At 42.4% G+C, this 22,486-nt stretch overlaps 1 protein-coding gene across 1 annotated transcript in view; it reads left to right on the forward strand.

Moving 5' to 3' along the window:
• The first annotated feature begins 233 nt into the window (after positions 1 to 233).
• Positions 234 to 22,486, forward strand: part of GLDN (gliomedin) — a 59,425-nt gene continuing 37,172 nt past the window's right edge. The window contains exon 1 of the mRNA XM_086710684.1: positions 234 to 824. Within this exon, the coding sequence (XP_086566810.1) occupies positions 462 to 824 (363 nt within the window). The 5' untranslated portion in view covers positions 234 to 461. The remainder of the gene's footprint in view (positions 825 to 22,486) is intronic.

Raw genomic sequence — 22,486 nt, forward strand, 5'->3', positions numbered from 1 at the left:
TGATCCTTTTCTCCAGAGAGGTCAGTGGGGGGGGGGGGGGGGGGGGAAGGGGGTGGAATCCAGTGACTTCTCCAGCCTTAAGAATTCCTGTCCTCCTCCTCAGTCTGACCCTCGCTCTGCCAGCCTGGGCCACAGCAGTGCCCACGGGCAGGGCAGTGAGAAAAGGAGGGAGACCTGGGTTTGCTGGTTTTCTTGGCCAGGCACCAGGAGCATGAGTCCTGCCCACCCTTTTTCTGCCAGCCTGCAGTCTCCACTAGCTCCTCTCCCTCTCTCACCCGCCTGTCCCTCCGGGCTGCTCAGGCGCCACCACTACTGTCCCCAACCCGCCCCGCCAGCCTGAGCAAAGGGCAGCGTGACTCACGGCGGCGGCGGCGCTGCCACCAGCCCACGGCTTGCCCGAGGCATATAAAGGCCGCCCGGCGGGCCGCGGCGATTCCTGCCCGGCCCGAGGCGCGCAGAGCATGGCCAGGGGCGCGGAGCGAGGTCGCGGGGACGCCGGCTGGGGGCTGCGGGGCGCTCTGGCGGCGGTGGCGCTGCTCTCGGCGCTCAATGCCGCTGGCACAGTGTTCGCGCTGTGCCAGTGGCGCGGGCTGAGCGCGGCGGTGCGGGCGCTGGAGGCTCAGCAGGGCCGGGAGCAGCGCGAGGACAGTGCCCTGCGCTCCTTCCTGGCCGAGATGAGTCGCGCGCGGCGCAAGGCGCCGGCTCCTCCCCCGGACCCCGCAAGCGCCGCGCGCAATAAGCGCAGCCACGGCGGGGAGCCTGCGCCGCACATCCGCGCAGAGAGCCACGACATGCTGATGATGATGACCTACTCCATGGTGCCGGTAGGCGGGGGCTTAGCTCCCAGTGGCGCCTCCGCCGGGGTGGGCGGCGGGCAGCGCGGGGAGAGAGAGGCCCAGAGGTCCTGTGCTCCCCTGGATGGATGGCGAGGAGCCGCGAGAGGGCCCTGGGCTTGAGCACGGCTGGGAATGTCACCTGGGCCAGCACCTTAGCCCTCTGAGGTCAGTTTCCTCATCTGTTCCTCATCCTTCTTTGAGTCGGCAGATAAATGAGGGGCGCAGGCAGTGTTTTTAAGAGCCTACTTTCCCTTCCTTACTTCGAACAAAACTTTTCACAGCACGGGGAAGACATTTCTGAGGGCGCAGGCTTCTTCAATAAAAGGATTCTTTTCCTGGCTTCATCTAGTGGTCTGGCTTTTCACCTGGCCTCGGACCATCCTCACGAGATCGGTTGAAGCGAACACAGTCCACTCTAATTTTATCAATCACCTGGGACCTTGATGCATAAAAAGTTGCTCTTAGGTAAAGCGATTCCAAATGGGAAGATTGATATAGAGAAATTTGCTTAAAATTCACCGTGAAAGCTGAGGTTCTAATGTGGGCTCCAGCGGGTCTATGGAAGTCCAGAAATTACCAGTGTGCACTCAAGGGGCCGTGCATCTAGGGAGAGTGTATTAGATTAATTTCATTAGCTTTTCATTCGATTTGCACTCCCCCAAAAAGATTTAAGAAACTCTGCTCTTAAAAAAAAAAAAAAAGGACTTAAAGCAAAGCCTCAAAAATCTTTTTTTTCCAGTTTCAAGTTTTTTTGCTTTTGCTGTTTTCAACTCAATAATTATCTAACAATTACATTCAGATCACATTGCAGTTCCCCATTCCATTTCATTATCCTTTACAACCACAGGAGTCTTGTTTCATTTTATAATTACAAAGATTTCAGTTCTGTCATCCCAAGAGTGAGCCATACTTCGGAATCCTAGGTATTTGAAGATAAACTCACTTAAAGCTTCTGTTATCATACAAACTTTTAAATATCTTATATGAGCAGACATGCTTTTACAACTACAACATGGAAGTATTACACACTGCAATACATCTTTTGAGAGAGACCAAATTTTTCCATTCCTGGTTTCTTCTTCGTTGTCTTCTTTTTTTAAACCTATGTCATCATTTAACTATCTGGGTCCAAGCAAATTTTTTAAAAGACCTCTCTAAAATGAAGAAGACATAGACACACTTTGGGGAATTTACTCTTTCCCTTGGTTCCCTACCATGTATTTTGAGGGTTTTTTGAAACCCTTCAAGAAGGATGCATCTGAGCATCAACATTTTACATTTTTAATCTAGAAGCTTCTGTATTGCAGCCTGTTCAGTCACTAACCCAACGGGATGGAGAGATCCATTTCTGTGTTAGCCTGAAAGCCAGATTTAACTACTACCACCTTCTCTGTTATAGGTCAGAGGGCAGAAACATCACATTTGTCAGGCTGAGAAGCATTCATAGATTATCACCAACTCATCCACCACGTGTAATGGGTATGCTTTGACCTTATAGTGTCATTGAAGGAATTTCCATGCAGGTCTGGAGGAAGCAACTGTCATATTGCTGACTTTCTGGTTGGGAGTAGTTCTCAAGCAGTAGTCTAGGGGTCAACCTGGAAGCACACGAAAATGCAGATTCCAGGGTCCCACCCTCATACTTATAAAATTATCATCCCCAGAATTGTCTTCCTTAAGAAGTCCTCTGATTCCCATTCCTCCACCTTCCCACCCCCTTGTGAGTTTGATACAGGGGCCCAGGGGCCACTTTGAGAAAGCTGCTTTAGATCACTGCTTCTCTACTTTATTTATTTATTTTTTAGTGTTTACTTATTTATTTTGAGAGAGAGAGAGAGAAAGAGAGAAAATGCTTGCACGTGCACAAATAAGTGAGCAGGAGAGGGGCAGAGAAAGAGGGAGAGAGAGAATCACAAGTAGGCTGTGTGCTCTCAGCACTGAGCCCAGGGGCCAGGGCTCCATCTCACTACCAAACCTTGAGATCAAGACCTGAGCTGAAATCAAGAGCCACTCAGATGCCCACACCACTTCTCTACTTTAATATGCACATGAATATCCTGATGATCTTTTTCAAATGCAGATTCTGACTCAGAAGGTCTAATTTCAGGCTTGAGATTCTGCACTTCTCATAAGCTTCCGCTGATATCAAAGCTGCTGGTTTGAGGACCACACTTTGAATACCACGGTTCTAGAGTGATGGTTGCACATTCAAATCACATAGGGAGCTTTAAGCATGACTGATGCCTGGATCCCACGACCAGAGATTCTGAATTAATTGTTAGAGGTGCAGCCTGGGGTGCCCGGACATTGGCATACCTTCCTGATGACAGTGAGCAGCATTAAGCATCTCACTTCCACCAGGTCTCTTTTGAGGTCTCTGCTTCAAGCAGAGGAACCAATTTTATTGCTGAAAGCCCTTTACTTTATTCTAGCCATATTCTTATCATTCATCTTTGCAAATTTTTCTCATTTTTACTCTCTGCCTTTCTCAGAACAGAGAATTATTCACATGAGGAAACGGTGTTTTAAAAAGCACTTTCACAAGCACCTCTATTAGAAAAGTTGCTAAGAAAGGCGCCTGGGTGGCTCAGTTGGTAAGCATCTGACTTCAGCTCAGGTCATGATCTCATGGTTCATAAGTTCAAGCCCCATGTCAGGCTCTGTACTGACAGCTCAAAGCCATGGAGCCTGCTTAGGAATCTGTGTCTCCTTCTCTCTCTGCCCTTCACCTGCTCGTGCTCTGTCTCTCTCTCTCTCAAAAATAAACATTAAAAACTATTAAAAAAAAGTTAAGTTGCTAAGAGAACTGTTTATACATCATGGAGGTCACTGTGCACACATGTTATGGTTGAAATCTATACCTTCCCCCACCCTTTTATACAGCACCAGGAGGTTTTGAATGAGGATGAGATCAGAGGTTCCCCTCCGCCCTGCCACCCCACTCCACTGAGGTTCCATGTCCTTAGAGATCTAGGAACAAAAAAATAAGTGGTAGGCAGATTAATGTCAGCATTTCAAAAAGGCTCATTTATCCAAGATGAGCCTCCTCAAGCTAACTAGCACTTCAAATTCTGTGCTTTTGGCTGAGAGTATATATCAGCTCAGCATGGTAATCCTGCTTAGCACATTCTGCCCAGAAACTGGTTGTTGGAAGGGCAACATAACTAATCATTACTTAAGAACAGTTAGTTTGGTACAGCCAAACGCATTAAATCCTTAAAAACAACTGGGTACTTTGGAGAAAAGTCATAAGGGCCTGGGTACCACTGAGCTAGACCAGCATTGGGAACCCATCTGCCAAGAACTCATGCAGGAAATGCGGCCTCTGTTTAGTCCCCGCCCCACTTCACACTGCCCCCCATCTCACTTTCCCCATCGGCTGCTCTCTCATCCCATTCTCTAGGTCTTACACTTACTGGTGTTCTGGTAGCTTCATCATCCTGTCCAAAATCTAGGGTCATGCCCCCAGTAGGAAAAGGGTTTTATTTCTCACAATGAACACCCTAAGAAGCTCTAAATCGTTGAAGATTTACATTTTTAAAAAATGAAACTCTAAAATTACTAGAGGAAAAGAAGAGTAAATTCATTTTTAATGTTAGAATGGGGAAAATCTTTCTTTTAAACAACTAGAAAGCCAGAAGCAAATAGTAAACAAATATAACTGCATTTAAAAAGCACACACAACAACAAAAACAAGCACATGCACCCCGTAAACAAACGTAAAAGATAAATGACAAACTGGAAAAAAAAATTTGCAGCTCATACCATAGATATAAGGCTAATCTTCTGAATATATATAGCATTCCTATAGGTTAATAAGGAAAAAAAAAAAACACAAGAATTTAATAGGAAAATCAGCAAACATAGGAATCCAATAGGAAAATGGAACACAGTTCTCAGAAAAAGAAATACAAATGTTTCTAAGTAAACATGTAAGAAAAGATGTCTAAGCTTAAAAATACAAATTACACCTGTCCTGAAACATAATTTTCACCTGTCAGAATGGCAAAACTACAAACGTCTGACCACACATTCTCTTGGGGAAGCTGAAGAGAAATAGACATGCTTTTGCATTGCTGTTTGGACTGCAAATTAGTATAACCCATATGGAAGGCAATTTGGCAATACCTAAAAACATTACAAATACGTTTACCCTGTGACCCAGAAATATCACTTGTGGGAATTTATCCTGAATATATAAAAATATATATATTTTTATATATTCAGGATATATTCATATCCTATGAAATGATATATGCACATATGCAGTGTGGAATATTTGTAAAAGCAAAATATTTTTATTAACAACCTGTGCCCATCAGTACGGAACTAGTTAAATAAACTAACCTATGCACCCACTGGAATAGGTAGCTGTAAAATGAGAATGAGGAAATTCTCTATGTGCCATTATTGGAATAGTCCTTGGGATATATTTTAAGTGAAGAAATCAAGGCAGAGAAAAATATATATTGTATTACCTTGTATAAGGAAGAAGCAGAAAAATAAGTGAAGATACTAACAAAAGTACTTACTTAGGGAGAGTGGGGATAAAATGGGAATGAGACTTTCACTGTATAGCTTTGTGTATTATTTTGACATTTGAACCGTATTATCGTGTTACTCTAATTGTGAGTAAAAAGGCCGTAACCACAAGGCTACATGGCCGCTGACCCTGGACTGGGGGACAATAGGGTGTGGCAGAGACTTTGCCAGCCTGAAGTTCATGCACTGTGTCTAAAGGGAGGCTCTCAATGATTGTTGCTGTACAAGAGCAAGATTGTTGATTTTTTTTTTTTGAAGAGAAGTTTAAAAATCTGACTCTTTATTTGAAATCTCTTGGCTTTGAAATATTGACAAAAATTCCAAAAAAATATTTTTAACTGGCTGAGTGCGTTGGCCAAACAACACTCACATTGTTAAGGGCCGTGCTGGGACTACCGAGCTTAGTTCTGAGCAGTCTCTTCTTATAATCATGAGTGGTTTTAAACAAAAATGGCTTTATTTCGCTCCACCACATCCCCTCCCCCACTCATTTCCTACCCTGGTTCTGCAAGGATAGCGGTAACTCTGCCACTGTTATTGTTGGTTGAGTGGAGATGGGTTTCTTTGTGTGTTTGGTTTGGTTTGGGTTTTGTTTTGTTTTTTGGCTTTCTAAAAATCAACTCCACCTTCAGTGGATGGAGATTTCCCGTCACTGTGGCTTTTCAAAAGCATGTGCTCCAGTTTGGAAGATAGTTCTCAAGGAGGAGATGCCAGCGGTGTTAAGCTATGTAATGCATTATTATGACAATGAGAGCTTTTTGTGATGACTGTAATGAGGTACGCTTTTATGGATCTATACATTATCTTGTTTATAGGGGGACATCACATTACCTACAGTCAGAGCTCCTGTTTGATTGGATGCTATATTTCCTTGAAGGCCCTAACTTGGCTGTGCCAGGGTTTACCTCCCTTTCCTACTTCTTGGAGTGAATCACTTCCAGGTGATATAAAAGCTGAGGATTTAGGGGCACCTGGGTGGCTCAGTTGGTTAAGCTTCTAACTCTTGACTTGGGCTCAGGTCATGATCTCACGGTTCATGAGTTCACAAGTCCCCTCATGGAGCTCTGTGCTGACAGTGCAGACCCTGCTTCAGATTCTCTCTCTCTCTTCCTCTTTGCCCCTCCTCTACTCGTACTCTCTCTCTCTCTGAAAATAAATAAATAAACTTCAAAACAAAAACAAACTGAGGATTTAGACTAGGGATCAACAAACTATGCCCTGTAACCAAATCAAGTTTGTCACTTGATTTTGTACAGCCCACAAAGTAAGATTTTTACATGTATAAATGGTTAGGGGAAAAAATCAAAAGAATAATGATATTACATGACACAAACATTATGTAAAATTCAAATTTCATTAGTCATAAATAATGTTTTGTTGGAATACAACTATGCTCATAGTTGGTACTGCAAACACACCCGTAAACTTGACTCATGATGGCATGTTGAGGAAGACAAGTGAGAGCTAGCTCCTTAGTTACATCCTTCGGACACTTTCTTTGTCAAAACACATTTTGCACACATGCAAATAAAACACTCAATGCAGATACATAATTGTCGCGATTCTCTAAGGACATATGTAAAAACCAAGTGGGCCAAGACTGAACATCTAGACCCACCGAGAACAGGGCAGTTGTGTTGACCATGTGAATGGCATTAAGCCATTTGGAACCACTCCCAGATCCTGGAGCTATTCAAAAGCTCTTAGTCTCTTACTAGCCAAAGTGTTAGAGGTGAGGGCAGCAGTTACAAGCTTGCTAAGCTATAGCAGGCTATAGCCTGAACAGGATGGAACTTCTGGGGCCTAATATATTGCCCACTCTCTCTGTTTCCTGCCTTTCCTTCAACCTTTATTGCCTCTATGCCAGAGATAAAATGAATTGTTTTCCTTTGGAACTCAAAGGCACATGCCCCCCTGGAATAGTACCACTCCACTCTGGAGAGACGGCAGAGCCCCCAAACCAGCCCGTCATTTAGTGGCCCAATAGACCACAGGCTGAGAGATGCTTGAGAAGAGGGACCTTGCTGGGTGAGTTCCAGAACAACTTCTTAGAGTAGGAGTCTTCCATTGCTAAGAGATTATTTATCTTTGCCATTGCTCTCATCCCAGGATCTTTCTATGGCTAGTCCAGACTCACCATCACATGGTACTCCTTACACCTTTGGCCACTGTGTGCCCACCCTAACTTGAGTAACCTGGGATTCCTTCCTCACTTTCAGGTTCCCAGCCAAATTCTCTCTCCCTCATGCTTCCCTGAGTATGTTGTAGTGGTGAGCAGTGTGGCCCCGGGAGTCAGACAGATTCACATTCTGGGCCCACAGCCTTGTAGCTGGGCCACCTTGGGCAAGTCTTTTAATGTGAGAAGTAAAGGAGATGATTCATTTTCGGAAATAACCAAATAAAAGCTGTGCTGTCTAGTTAACGGTAGGTTTACAACCTATTGGAAAAAAATGTATGAACCCTCTTTCCCCCCCATCCCCGCCATCCCCGCCGCCCCCCCCCCCCCCCCCGCCGATGCTGCAACAATGGAGTCCCAAACCTTTAGGCACTTTACTTCTTGGTTCTTCTTCCCCTCTCTGTTTTGTGGGCTTATTTTTATGGGCTTATTTGCAGGGACTTTGCAATGAGCATGAGCCAAAGAACAAAGGGAGGAGAGAATGAAAGTGTCACCTGAGGGAATGTACATTTGTTCCAATCAGACTACTTTTTGCCTTACATGGGCATAGGTGACTTCTAGGTAAGGCTCTAACTTCTGTAGTACTCAGCCAATGAGGAACCAGGGGAGGGACTTGCATGCTAGGAGATAAATTGTCTGCTGTAACTGCCCCAAGTGTGCCTGTCCATCAGGCACCTGCTCTTACAAGAATGTTGATTAAAGCCTCACTTCACTGTGCTCCGAGTCTCTGTGCCCCTCCTTTGATCGGGTCAGTGGGCCTATTCCTCACATTAACTTCTCCAAACTTCAGTTTGCTCATCTGTAAGACTGAGGTAATAGCATGCACCTTATCTTGTTCTTAGGAGATTTAAGGGAAATGATGTAGATAAAGTATAGCACCTGGTATAGCCAGGTTCCCAATAGCTATTCATTGTTACTGTTAGGAAGATTTTCCATTATTACTTTATCATTAGCCCTTCTTGCCCCATGCTCTCAGCATCTTATTTCTGGGTTTATTCTTTATCACCAATTCCTTCAGAATGCCAAGTTGTCTATCTGTAGGTACTTCTGTCAGCTGCTGCTTTGGGATAATATTTGGCCTCTTGACGCCTAGATTGACATCATACCAACCTAAATCATCTTGTGAAAATAAAACAGAGTGAGCTTAATATGCTGACAGGGCTTCTTGAGCAGGTCAGGATTTCCTGGGCCCTCACCCCTTCTGCATGGCCACTGATGACAAGGTTTGACAACCATGAAGAGGAAGTCATCTTGACCCCCTTTCTAATTGGCTTAGCTGATTTTAACTTCTACTGGTTACTGTTGGTCACAGTCCTAAAAAGTGCTTTGGATGCTTTCATTTGGAAAATTGAGAAAATGACAGTAAAAGGTAGAGCAAAACAACTTCTAAGAAAGAAGAACAGTTTACTTCTTAGGGGTCTCATGTTCTCCAGGATATGATTAACTATGTAGGAACTATCAGAACAGGTTTTATATCTGATAAAACATACTTATTTGAGAAAAAAAATTTTTTTTTCTCTGCATTCCTCAAACTTGCAGAGTTTGCCCCTTGCCCCTGAAAAAGAAATCCTTGGCCAAATCTAGTTGACATTCAAGCTTAATTTACATGCATTTTATCTACAGACTAAAGGTCATGTTGTGTGAAATAAGCTGAAGCTTTTAGGTTGTGATTCTGCTACAAAGGGAGCATTTTTCAGCCCATCAGTTGCTTTTATGTAGCTCTTTGGGTTTTAACAGCTCTATATTTTAAGTAGATATAATTTACTTCTAGTTTAACTGAAGTTCAAGACACAATTTTCTTCACTTAAGGGTAGAGTTAAAACAACAAGGCCAACTAAATATCATTCAAGATGCAATTTGTGGAGTTTGTTCTGAATGCAATAGAGTAACCCTTTCATCTGCCATTCAGAAAGTTTCCTGTACTTAGCAAAGTGCTGGAAACTTTGGAGACCCTGCCTGTGCTATATGTAAAAACTGTGAAGTACTTGGGAAAAAATTGTGGACAACTATATCCAAGTTAAATGATGAACTGCTACTCCAAATTATTCCCTGGTTTTTCAGTAACCTAATGTGTGAGTATTGGAGTCTGGAATCATTTTTACTTGAGGGTGGAATATGCCTCTAGGCAAAACTTGAGGACCTTAGAATTAATCCCTCTGAACAGGGAGACCTTCAGACAAAAATCCTTTACAGTGAGCTGTGTGATTAGCATTGGGGCAGTCAAGAAGAGAGAAATCAATTCTCACTAAGGTGATGAAGGAAGTTATCATGGAGGAAACAGAATGTGAAGTGAGCAATATAGGGCTGGTAAGATTTGGGCAGGCAAGGAGGTCAAATCACTCCAAGGGCAGATAATAACTTAAGCCAAGCTCAAGGGACTGGAATGAAAATGGTACCAGGCTGGAAGAGCAAGGAACCAAGGAGGTCTTGCTGCATTGGGGAGTTTGGGCTGGGGGGGAGGGGGTGGAATTCCTTGAATTTACACTTTTGAGAAGTTGAGTCTGAATCTGATGGGCAATTGGGAGCATTGTAGACCCTTTATCAGGAAGGAGTCATGAAGAAAGTCATTCTGTAGCACTGGTCTGGTAGTGCAATGCAGGAAAGGCAGGAAAGAGACCAGAGGCAAGAAGAAAATTAGGAAGTTATTGCCTTAGTCCAGGCAAGAAATGATTCATGTCTGGCTAAGGTGGTGGCATCAGAAATGGAGAAGAAGATATATGCCCTACAAATACCAAGACATAAGAATGAATTGAACTGGTAACTAATTGGATATAATAAAGAGAAAGGAACCATTTAGTCTAGATCCATCCAATACTGAGAAGGATGGTGGCATCACTGGCAGGATTGAGGAAACACTGAAGCAAGTTAATTTAGAAGTGAGGATGCTGAATGTGTTTTGAGACTGAATATGAGATGAAAAGGTTGGGGGGGAAGGGAAGGAAAACTGAGGAAGAAAAAAGTATTCAGAGAAAGGAGAACATCCTGCTTCTAAGAACTCTTGTCTTCTCTGTGAGAGAGAGGTCTTCACAAGTCTGAAAAGTAATAGGCACACCCAAAACCTTTAGATTGAGTGCTACAATCATACTGTGTTTACTCCTGACTCCCTTTGAGGTGTGTGACCTTTGACAGCTCACTCAACCTCTCTGTGCCTCAGTTCTCTGATCCTTAAGAAGGCAATGATAGCAGTGTCTATCTTAGGTGTCACATAAGTATTCAATTCAATAATTCATGTAAACTCTTTAGCATGGTGTATACAAGTTAATAAATCTGTTAGCTTATTATTACTGATATTTCAGTATTTCCCAAATACTTCCTTTCTGTGCTTCAGGGAATTTTGACACCTTGTAATAAAAACAATACAGATTGAATCAACAGAATTTGCCAGAGAAAGGGCAGATTCTAGGATGACTCAAAAGTTTGGAATCTCAGGTGATTAGGGGAACACACAGATCTCTAGAAAGAATGCTGTTTCCCAGATAGTTGTTTTTCTGGTTACTGGATCCAAAAGGAAAAAAAAAAAAATAAATAAATATATATATATGTATATATATATATTTATATATTTTGAAGCATATATTTATTATTTGAAGCATTTATATATTATGCTATATATTATATTATATTTATTATTTGAAGCATTTATATATTATGAAGCATAATTTACAAATATCTTTATTCATGTCCAATGTGAACTCATTCATTCCTTCATTGACCAAATCTTTTTGAACCTCATAAGAACAGCATGTTTTTCAAAAAAAATTTTTTTGATGTTTTATTTATTATTGAGAGAGTATGAGCTGGAGGAGGCAGAGAGAGAGGGGGACATGGAATCCAAAGCAGGCTCCAGGCTCTGAGCTGTCAGCATAGCCCAACGCAGGGCTCAAACTTGTGAAATGCAAGATCATGACCTGAGCCGAAGTCAGACGCTCACCCAACTGAGCCACCCAGGTGCCCCAGAACAGCATGTTTTTCAGACCAGTGGTCCCAATCAGCAAGTGTTCTGATGCTAAATGCATCAATAATTATTTTTTTGGGTGAGCATCTCACCCCTAAGGACCTTCTCCAAATGTTTTCTGGAGTAACCACTTACAGCTATTCCCTGAAACAAGGAGGAGGGAGGAGGGGGCTGAGCAAAGAGTAGGTTGACAAAACATCTTCACAAATGTTTTTGCTATGTACAAAGAATGCCACAGGGCAGAGTTTTGAGATAATGGTTTAATTCTTTGTCCATTTCCCAACACTGGACAAGTTACTTGCTATGGTTTATGTATACTTTTCTGACTATAAGGTAAGGATAAGAATGCTTAGATAAAAATCAGAAATTACCTGAAGATGCTTGTTGAAGGGAACAATGTGAGCACAAAATATTGTTATTAACAGTTGGCGAAAGATTATTCCAGCAACATTCATGCTTCAGAAAACTCCATTAGAGACCAGGAGGAGACAAGTGATTCTCAGCTCACTTCAAAACACTCATCTCTTTCTTTCCTAACTCCTTCTGCACTTATTTGTCTGTATCACACAAACTAAAACTCTGTGTACAGTTTTGGTCTCCAATTTGTCACCTTTAGGCACCTTGTCTCCTTAAATACATCTCACCATTCTTTGCTGTGCCTCTAGTGAGGTAGTTGATGAATACCTCTTCACTGAAGAATTCATCCACAACTCAACAAGTGCAAATCTAAAGTGAGGTATCTGTCAGTTTCTGAATCTGGTTTCTTGTCCTGCTAAGAGTTTTGAAGGTGGGTCCTAGAGCATTTTTTAAATTCTTTACTCAGAATTCATGCTAGCCACCAAATAGGAGATGGTATTGGTAAGACTTAGAGGCCTGCTCCACCTGTCAGAGATTCATTCATTCGATATGTGGTTACTGAGCAACTACTATGTCCCAGGCACTATTGTGGGTGCATGAGAGACAGTATGAATGAAGCATACAAATCCCCGTCCTCTTGGACTTTATGTTCTGGAAGGGAAGGGCAGGCAAAAACCAAAGTACAAAATACATACAGTATTAGGGGTGATAAGTGCTATGGAAAATGATAAAGTAGGGGTGGGGATTAAAGAGGGGGAAACCGGAAGATGCAATTACCAGTCATGTGAGTAGGGAAGGCTTCACTGAGAAGGTGATGTTTGAGCAAACACTTGAAGAAGGGGGAAATGAGCCATGTAAATATATGGGGAAGGGCCATTCAGGCAGAGGGAACAGCAAGTGCAAAGGCCACAAAAAAGGAAACTAGAGCGGAGTGAGTGGGAGGGAGAAGCCGGTCAGAAAGGAGGTCAGAAAGATAATTGAGGGGGCCAGATAACAGTTCACATATTGCTTTGCAAGCTGTTGTAAGGACACTGACGTTTATCGGGAGTCTTTGGAGGTTTTCAGGCAGAGGAGTGACATGATCTGACCTTCCTTTTCAGTGAATCCCTGTGATGACACTAGATTCTGTATGGGGTAGGGTTGGCAGTGGAAGCAGGAAGGCCTTTTAGAGACCTATTGTGATAATCTAGATGAAATAAGATAGTGGCTTAGACCAGGGTGCTGGCAGCAGAAATGATAAGAAGTGAACAGTACCTAGATAAATCTGATGGTCGAGCTGATGGCATTTGCTCACAATCTGAATATAGGTGTGAGGAGGAAAATAGATATTAAATGACTTCAAGGTTATTGGCCAAGCCAATGGAATTGCCTTTAACTGAGATGGCAGAACTATAACTGTTTAAGAGGAATATCAGGAGTTCAGTATGGGGCATGTTAACATTGAGATTTCCTTGAGATGTTCAAGTGAAGAGGTCCAAGAGGGAGATGCATACCAGAGTCTGGGAAGGGGTCCCAGTTGGAAGTGTCCCCAGAAAATAGCAGAAGTGCTGAGTATGAGCATATTTATTACCTGGACACTGGCAGGCTCTAACCAAGAATCTATCCACTCCTTATTAAACTCAGACTGTTGGGAAAAAAAATAACAACTCAGGGCGCCTGGGTGGCTCAGTTGGTTGAGTGTCCTACTTCGGCTCAGGTCATGATCTCACAATTAATGAGTTCAAGCCCCATATCGGGCTCTGTGCTGACAGCTCAGAGCCTGGAGCCTCTTTCAGATTCTCTGTCCTCCTCTCGCTCTGCTCCTACACCACTTATGCTCTGTCTCTCAAATATAAATAAAAACATTAAAAAAAAAACCTCTTTTACAAATAACTAGATTAAACCAATTAACTGTATTGTGAGCCTTTTGTGCCCAAAGATTTTGTCTTACCTTTATAAGCACAGAGCCCAGCTTATCAAGTGTTTGCTGATAAATAAATAGGTACTTCTAATCATTCAGAAATATTTTAGAAATAAATTCAAAAGAAATCTTTTAGCAACTAAGTAATATGTAAGTTAATGTAACAAATGCTAAGTGCCTGTTCTGGGCAGTGTGGGTGCACACTGTGGATGATGAGGAAGAATAGGAAAGGAATCCCCAACAAATTTATTGGTTAGTGGGAAGAAAAAGACAAATCCTCAAAAACTTGTGACACAAAGCAAAGGATAATAGGATTCTAAGAGAAATAAGATGAAAATCCAGGGGGCAATCAAGAAAGGTGTCAAGAAAGAGGCAGCATTTGAGCCAAGGCTAGAAGGATGGATAGGACTTCACAAGGCAAATACTGGGTGGAGGCAAGAAGGGACTTGAACAGCAGGTGCTTTGTTTTAACTCAAGCATGATATGGGTTGACATAAAAATATCTGAAAGTCTTTGCCTTTGTTGTTGAAAATTATTTTGAATACAGAAACTGTGAATACAGAATTTAAAGATGTTATCCCACCATCTTCTTACTTGCTTTGTTTCCAAGAAGAAGACTGTTGTTATCCTTGTCTTTGTTCCCCTGTATGGATTGTGTCTCCCCCCACCCCCGGCTACCCCTAAGATTTTCCCTTTAATACATGTTTAAGCAGTTTTATTATGATATGCCCTAGTGTCATTTTCTTCATGGTTCCTGTGCTTGGGTTTTGTTGAGCTTGTTGGAGATACAGATTTATAGTTTTCTTGAAATCTTGGAAAGTTTTCTGCTATTATTTCTTCAATATTTTTCTGACCCCTTCTCTACGCCTGCCAGTCAGGGACTCTAATTACATATGTGTTGGGCTACTTGGAGCTGTCCCACAGCTCACTGATGATCTCTTCACTTTTTATGTCTTTTTTCTCTGTGTGTTCCATTTTGGCTAGTTGCTATTGCTGTGTCTTCACATTCACTAATCTTTCTTCAGCAATGTCTAATCTGATTTTAGTCCCATTCAGTGTACTTTCCATCTAGACATTGTAATTTTCATTGCTAAAAGTTTGAATTAGGTGTTTTTTTATATTTTTTATGTTTCTATTTAAGATGTCCAATCTTGCTTTAGTTTCTTGAACATTTGGAATACAGTTAAAATAAATGTTTCATTGTCTTTGCCTACTAATGCATTCATTTGTATCATTTCTGTGTGAGTTTCACTTGATTGATTTTTTTTTTCCTCATTATGGGTTGTGTTTTCCTGCTTCTTTGCAGGTCTGGTAATTTGCTATTGGATGCTAGACATTGTGATTTTACCTTATTGGGGGGTGCTTATAGCTCAATTAGGCACTCTTTATATCAAGGAGTAGAAAACACACAGCCTTGGGTAACTTCCACATGGCTGACAGGTCACTGAGGTTAACAGAGGTTAAACATCGTGCTTAAGATCACAAAGCTGGTGAGTGAAAAAAATGGAATTCAGATCAGATGGAGTTGGATCTGACTCTAAAGCCTGTGTTCTTTACACCACACCTTTTGGGAGTTGAACATTTTTCATTTCAGGTAGTAAAATCTGTAAAGCCTTTCATTTATGGGTTCTTCTTTTTCTTTTTTTTTTTTTAATTTTTTTTTTCAACGTTTTTATTTATTTTTGGGACAGAGAGAGACAGAGCATGAACGGGGGAGGGGCAGAGAGAGAGGGAGACACAGAATCGGAAACAGGCTCCAGGCTCTGAGCCATCAGCCCAGAGCCCGACGCGGGGCTCGAACTCACGGACCGCGAGATCGTGACCTGGCTGAAGTCAGACGCTTAACTGACTGCGCCACCCAGGCGCCCCTCTTCTTTTTCTTTTATGCTTAGAATGTTCTTCCCTATCTTAAGATCTTAAGATCAAATCATCACCTCTATTTACTCATAGTTACATATAATTTCATTTGAAAGCTGTTCCAACACATTTGCATGTGTTTTAACTATAAAGAGATAAAAGGAACCTTTCTTTCTCCTTTAAGAAACAATTGGCGAGAATTAGTTAATAGATTGCTGGATTTGAAAATAGGCAATTCACTACAAAACAACTTCTTAAAGTAAGGGCAAGGATTTGAGATTAGTAACTTGACTTAAAATGCTACTTTTTCTTTCTTTCTTTTGAATTTTGGGGTTGGGGGGAGAATTGTCTCAGATAGATTCAATGTCACATTGACTGTGTTTGCACCTGATGGAAGAAAGATGTGAGCACAGGAGATACTAGGAGAATGTGTTTCTGAGAGAGTGGCCCAAGTTTCTGGTTCTGCAGTTGGGTAAGCCCATTCATGAGAGGAGGGCTCCTTACTGCCAAAAACTCTGACCCAGCCTATCAACATAAGGAAAACCAAAAGGTCTGGCCATTCCTGAGATGCAGCTGCTTGAACTGCCCACAGGACAAGACTGAGAACCTGGGGCTTGTTGGTGCCTGAGAGGCACCTGGTGGGAGAAGGGAAAGGCTTAAGAAGGGGGTCATAATGACCAATAGCAACTTCTGTTTAATGGGTTAGGGAGCTTATCAATTTATGTCTGGCTATTTCTATAAATCCTACTCTGTTTTCCATTTTAAAGATAGCAACTAGACTTTAGTCAAATACTTTTATTAAATAGTATAAATTAATGATTTTTCAAAAATCAGAACCAGCCCGTTTATGTTCAAATCATGAAATGATATCTTTATAAAACACCAGTACAAACATATAAAGTTGTCTTTATCATGACTTTATTACTCCTCCCAGATGCTTCCTAGGGTAAGTATTGTCATGAGTCCTATTTTGTCAAGAGTCTGGGGCACTTGTACTAAGTCCTGTGCAGTCAACAAGAAACAACAGATATCTGCCACCACTGTTTGACCTGAGGTCAGAGCCTGAAGAAGGCCTTGAAGCACACTTGGGGGAGGAAATGCTCCTTCAGGGACTTGCACTGCACATTTTCATATGTTCTCAGTGTTAATAAATGTCCTGAGGCCCTGATCCCAGCTGAAAGCAATTTTGCTGGAGACACTGGATGAGGATGTTTGCTGGAACCATCTCTTCCAACTGGGATTGTCAATGAGTCCTGAGCCCAACCCCAGCTGCTTCTGTGACTGCGTGCCAGAGGGCTGGCCAAGGCTTGTGGGTGGACTCTGAACCAACACTCTTTAATTATTTGTTTAGCATTTTGTTAGAATCCGGGCAGTGACTAAGGCAGGGTAAGAAGGAAGGTGGCAGGAGGCTGTACTGTCTCCAGCAGTTCTATAGCTCTGCAAAATAAATGCCTGAGGGAGAAGTAGTCCAACCACTGCTCCTTGGAGGGCAGACTGGCCTCCATACCCATCCTAATCCACTTGGTAAAGCAAGAGTTGTTGGTGAATGGCATGGTTCCCCATGGCATTGGATTTTCATTGATGTTTGAGACTCCTTTTCACGTCAGCATCCCCATCTCTGCCTAGCTGACCCAGCCCTAACCAGCTGGGTGCAGAGCTCATGCAGGTGCCTCTACTCAAGACAGCATTAAAGGTCTAGGTTATTCCCCTGCATACCAGGGGGAATATCTATTATTTCTGGTTTTGTAGTGATGTTGATACGGACAGGAAGGGGACAGTGATGTCTCAGGGATTATGTCTAGGATAATCCTGGCAGCTCCATGCTCCTGTTTCTAGGCATTAGTGGCATGTCTTCCAAAATAAAGTTATCTTAAACAAGCAGTCACAAAGAGAGATAGGTAACCACATGCTAGATGTTCATTTCTCATAAAACAATGTTACTGCTGGTTGGAAAGGAATAATATAATTGTTTGAGGAGTATATACTCCTCCTAATTGAGTAACCAATTATGAAGTGTTTATCGAGTACTTACTTTGTGCCTAATGCCATTCTAATTCTGGGAAGGAGAACTAAGGAGTGAATGGGGCATACAGAAAAAGGATGAAACAGTCCCTACCAATAAGAACCATCTGGTTGAGAAGCCAGAGCAACACATGAAAAAGTGTGCCAACAACCAGCCATATGGTAATGCTGCTGGGCTCAAACCGGGAACAGTCAGTGGGAATGGAGGTCTTTGGGGTAAGACCTGGGCAGGGTTTTGTTGGACCCTCAGGATTCCAGTCAGGATAAACTGACAGGATCACTCACCTGAGTGATCATCTGAGCTGACAAATGCCTGGACCTTTGGCTGATCCTCCTGCGGGCCTGCAGGAACAAGGTCATACTCAAGAATTTCACCCCCATAAAAGGCAAAGTCCATCTTCCCATTGGGAATTGCAGATTGTCATACCATGTCTTGGCCCCAGTGTGAATTCTCGTCTTTCACAGGGCTGAGTCCAGGGTGACTTACCCCAGCTTTGGCCTGCATGAGGGATTCCTCCAACACCTGTGGTCTAGCTCCAGCAGCTGGACCACTACATTCACAGCCCTATCTCTACAGTCAATGGTAGGCTGATTATCAGCTCTCAGGAGCTGTTTCTGAAGGATCATTTGTATGTGCATAATAACAGCAATTTGCATAATTGCAGAGAGTCATAACGAGTATTCATTTGTCTAAGAAAAATGGAATTTAAGTTACAGAATAGGTCAGATCTGAAAGGTAACTTGGAATTTGAACAGTGTTTTAGCTAGCAAACTAGAGCCTGTACTGGGGGAGCTACAGAGAAGCCTCAGCAGCACACATTGTTTACGCAGTGCTCAAACCAGAACAAACTGGTGTGGATGGGCAGGTTTGCTCTCTTTTTCATGAATCAGTCCTGAGAGTAGAAGGTGTGAAGAAGGTAGGTCAAGAGGGTAGCCAGCCAACCACCACACAGTTTTGTGTTCAGATGAACAGTGGGGACTTGCTGCATTTAGCAATACTTGTGCTGACAAGACATACTTTTCATTAAACCTTTCACTTTTGCACAGAAAAGATTTCTTAAGATTGATGTATCTTCAACTAGTGAAAATCTAATGCCCTATTCATATTAAAACTAAACGAAAGCAAAAATTTGCATTTTGAGTGGAATTGACAGTTCCTTTTGCAAAGGCTCAGCAGTATGAAAGGTAGTTGTGGGAGAAAATAGCACTCATCTCTGGAAGCCAGCTGAGTGAAACTGGGCCAGATACTCCACTTGTTCTCTCTGGTCCTCAGCTTTCTCTTCCCTCTCTTCCCTCTGAACTCTAGGTCTCTGGGTGTCCCTCCCTACCTCCTCTCCCCCATCCTCTGGTTGGAGCAGAGTTTGAAATCATGTCTAGTCCAAACCTCTCATTTTACAGATAAATAAGGCCAACATCACCCTAGTTCACCCAGAGTAGCTCCATTTTTGTTTGTTTTATATTTTGGGGTTTGGCAATTTATGTGGGAAAAAGAAAAATCTTATGACTAATGAACACTTTGAAAATCACTGGACTAGACAACTGTTCTAGTTCATTCTATGGTCATTTGTCTAGAAGCAACAGGGGTCTGTCTGAGTTATTCCAAGTGATGGGAGTAATTGTGAAGGCATGATATTTGGGTTCCAGGGAAAGCTGGGCCATTAGATCCATCTTTTGAGTTCACATGATGTTTGCATGCTCACATCTCTCCCTCTAAATTACTAAAAACCTAACAAAGTGACAATCTTTTAAAGAAATATCTTTTAAAACTGTATATACTATGAAGTGAAAATCTTATTGCCTTGATCTCAGTCACCAGGAGAAAAAAGAATCTCATGACACTCCCAACTTTATTTTGTGCTTATCCAGACATGTCTAAGATATCCTTTTTCAAAAAATGTTTATTTATTTCCTTTGAGAGAGAGAGAGAAAGCATGAGCAGGGAAGAAGCAGAGAGAGAAGGGGAACAGAGGATCTGAAGCAGGCTCCACGCTGATGACAGTAAGCCTGGTGTGGGGCTTGAACTCTTACAAACCATGAGATCATGACCTGAGCCAAAGTCGAATGCTTAACCAGCTGAGCCATCCAGGCACCCCTAAATATCCCTTTTTAACCAGAAAGTTGTATTGTCTGTTGTGGCTGCAAATGCACCTTGCTTAGCAGTACGCTAAGGCCCTCTATCAGATGAGTGTATATCATTTTACCTCATTTGTTTTCATCTGTTTAACAACTGCCTTACTGATGAACATTTAGGTTGTTCCAGTGCTTTTGCCATCACGATGTTGCCATGAACATTCTTGTCCAGGATACCCTTCTGTTAAAAAGAAAACTGCAGGCCCCAAAATGGCATCACTTAGGCCACGTCAGCAAACCGAGACTGAACACTTAACCTAACAGCACTTTCAACCCACCACCCCCTCCAAGGAATGTAACCTTTAGCCAATCAACATGGAATTTCTTGGCCAATACTAGGAAATTTACTGATAGACCCCTTCTGCTCCCCTTAGGAGGGCAACCTTGCCTACACATTGCATTCCGTGCTAATAAATTCTTCTTTTTTTAAATGCCCTCTCTCTGAATTTATTTCTTTTGTTTAGCTCAACAGAGCTCCCCTCTGCTTGCTAGATGGGATGCTCCTGATTCATGAATCATTTACTAAAGCCAATTAGATCTTCAAATTTACTCAGTTGAATTTTGTTCTTTAACAGATTTGGTGGCAGCAGTAGGATATAAAGCTGACTTCTGATGGCATTTTGGGGACAACCAGAAACACAGTCCTGGTACCCTGCAAGCCCTTTGAGTTCACTGTCTTTCTTGCCATTTCTGAGGGCCGCTGGTGAGTCCCTCCTGGTTTGAGCTCTGCTTTTTTTGCTTTAGAGCTCCTGATCTAATTGGCTTTCTAGTCTAGGGTTGTCCGGTCAGGGTAGACTGACAGGAGGCTCTAACAGATCACCAGTCCTTAGCTCTTGGTTCAGTCCACAGTGCCAATTTGGAGTCCCTTCCCAGTTCTGGTCCAGTCCACAGTCCCCATTTACTGGGGTTTGCTGGTTTAGTCCACAATGGGAATTGCTGGTAGCATACACGGTCTTCTCTTGGCCAATCGATGGAGAAATCCTTTGGTTCCTGCTGCTGCATTCAGGTGCTCATGTTTGTTTTGTCCTGTTTTGTGTAAATAAAGACTTAGTAATGGGATCCTTAAATTCTAAAGAGTTAAGTATTCTACCTTCCAGCACAGTTGCTTATTTTATATCTTACAATTTGGTCCTGGAAGTCATAAAAGTATGCAAGCTTATTTTATGTCCTAAAGAACTTGGCTTGGTCACCGTCAGGTGGCAGGCCCCAAAATAAGGCCAAACAGAAATGTGAGTTGTACCCCAATTGTGGCTAGACATGGCCAGACAGAAATGTAGGTTAACTCCACTTGATAGGGTCCTACGAAACTGCTACCAGCTCTCAAAGGAATTGCAGCCTAGAAATATAATGGCCATGGTAGGGAATGTTCCAATTAGATAAGATCATTTAAGAGGTACACTTGAAAGTGAGGTCTCCCAAATTAAACAGAATGGGATACCAGTTTTAATTATCAAGTGGAAGTCTTAGTTATTGATGGAGACTCTGACTGCTCCCATTTCCTCTAAGTACTCATTCTACTAACCCTGTGTCTGAATTGTTTTTCCACCGTGAAAAAACTATGCAACTGTAAACAAAAGGCTGCCAAATTAATGGCCTTAGAGACACCCTCATATCTACCTTCAAAGGAGGGCCCCCAAATCGACCCCTTCCAAAGATGACAAAACTGAGGAGTTTTCTTGCAAACTGCTCATTATTCCTTTAAACAGCCAAGGGCAGGCACCTGGGTGGCTTAGTCCATTAAGCGTCTGACTCTTGATTTTGGCTCAGATCATGATCCCAGTGTTGTGACATCGAGCCCTGCATCAGGCTCTGCACTGAGCATGGAGCCTGCTTAAGATTCTCTCTCTTCCTCTCCCTCCCTCCCTCCCTCCCTCCCTCCCTCCCTCCCTCCCTCCCTCTTTCTCTCTCTCTCTCTCTCTGCCCCTCTCCCCTACTTGAGTGCTCTCTTTCTAAAAACAAACAAAAAAACCAGCAACAGCCAACTACCAACTACCAACAGCCTCTGGTAGATACCAGAGCCTGCAGAGGGAACCTGAGAAGCATTGGCATAAGTCAGTGAGAGGTGAAAATTCTTACCAGAAGCAGCTCTTCTGAATCTCTGTCTGTAGTACCCTGTCAAGAGAGGAAAATAAAATATGCTGTGCCTTCCTTTCCAAATCCAAAACCATTGTTTGTTGATTCCTTCTTTCCCAAGGATATTTATTGCCTCCTGGCTTGTCTTGTTTTACATAAATGGGTTTTGCTTTCTTCCTGACTGGGACAAGCAGATTGCTGGTTCTTTCTTTGGGCTGTGTTTGAGAGAGGTTCTGGCTTTGGGGAAGGCAATACTCTTTGCACCCTCTTGTGTTATACCCAGGAGAGTTATGCAGTACTGCCAGAGATATTCAAAATTGGAACTATGTCCCCAAAAGGAAAGAAACCAATTAAGAATAGTGTAGTTGCATAGGTGAATCAATCTATGATGTCATTTAAGTTATAGCTTAACTCAGAGGAATTGAGAGCCATTATCCAAATGTTATATATTTTTTACAAAACCAAAGTTAGCTCTAGAGGCAATTAAAAATTCACCTATTCCTTTACCAAATCCAAAACTTTTCTTGTTTGTCTTGTAGATTATTGGCTTTAGGAAACCCAAGCCCTTCCTGGGAGAACTTATATTCTTTCTCTGTTCCTTGATGTATACATTTTATCGTGTCTTTGAAATATAAACA

The sequence above is a fragment of the Puma concolor genome, chromosome B3, assembly GCF_028749965.1.
Source record: "Puma concolor isolate L17-30 chromosome B3, mPumCon1.1.hap2, whole genome shotgun sequence".
Lineage (NCBI taxonomy): Eukaryota > Metazoa > Chordata > Mammalia > Carnivora > Felidae > Puma > Puma concolor.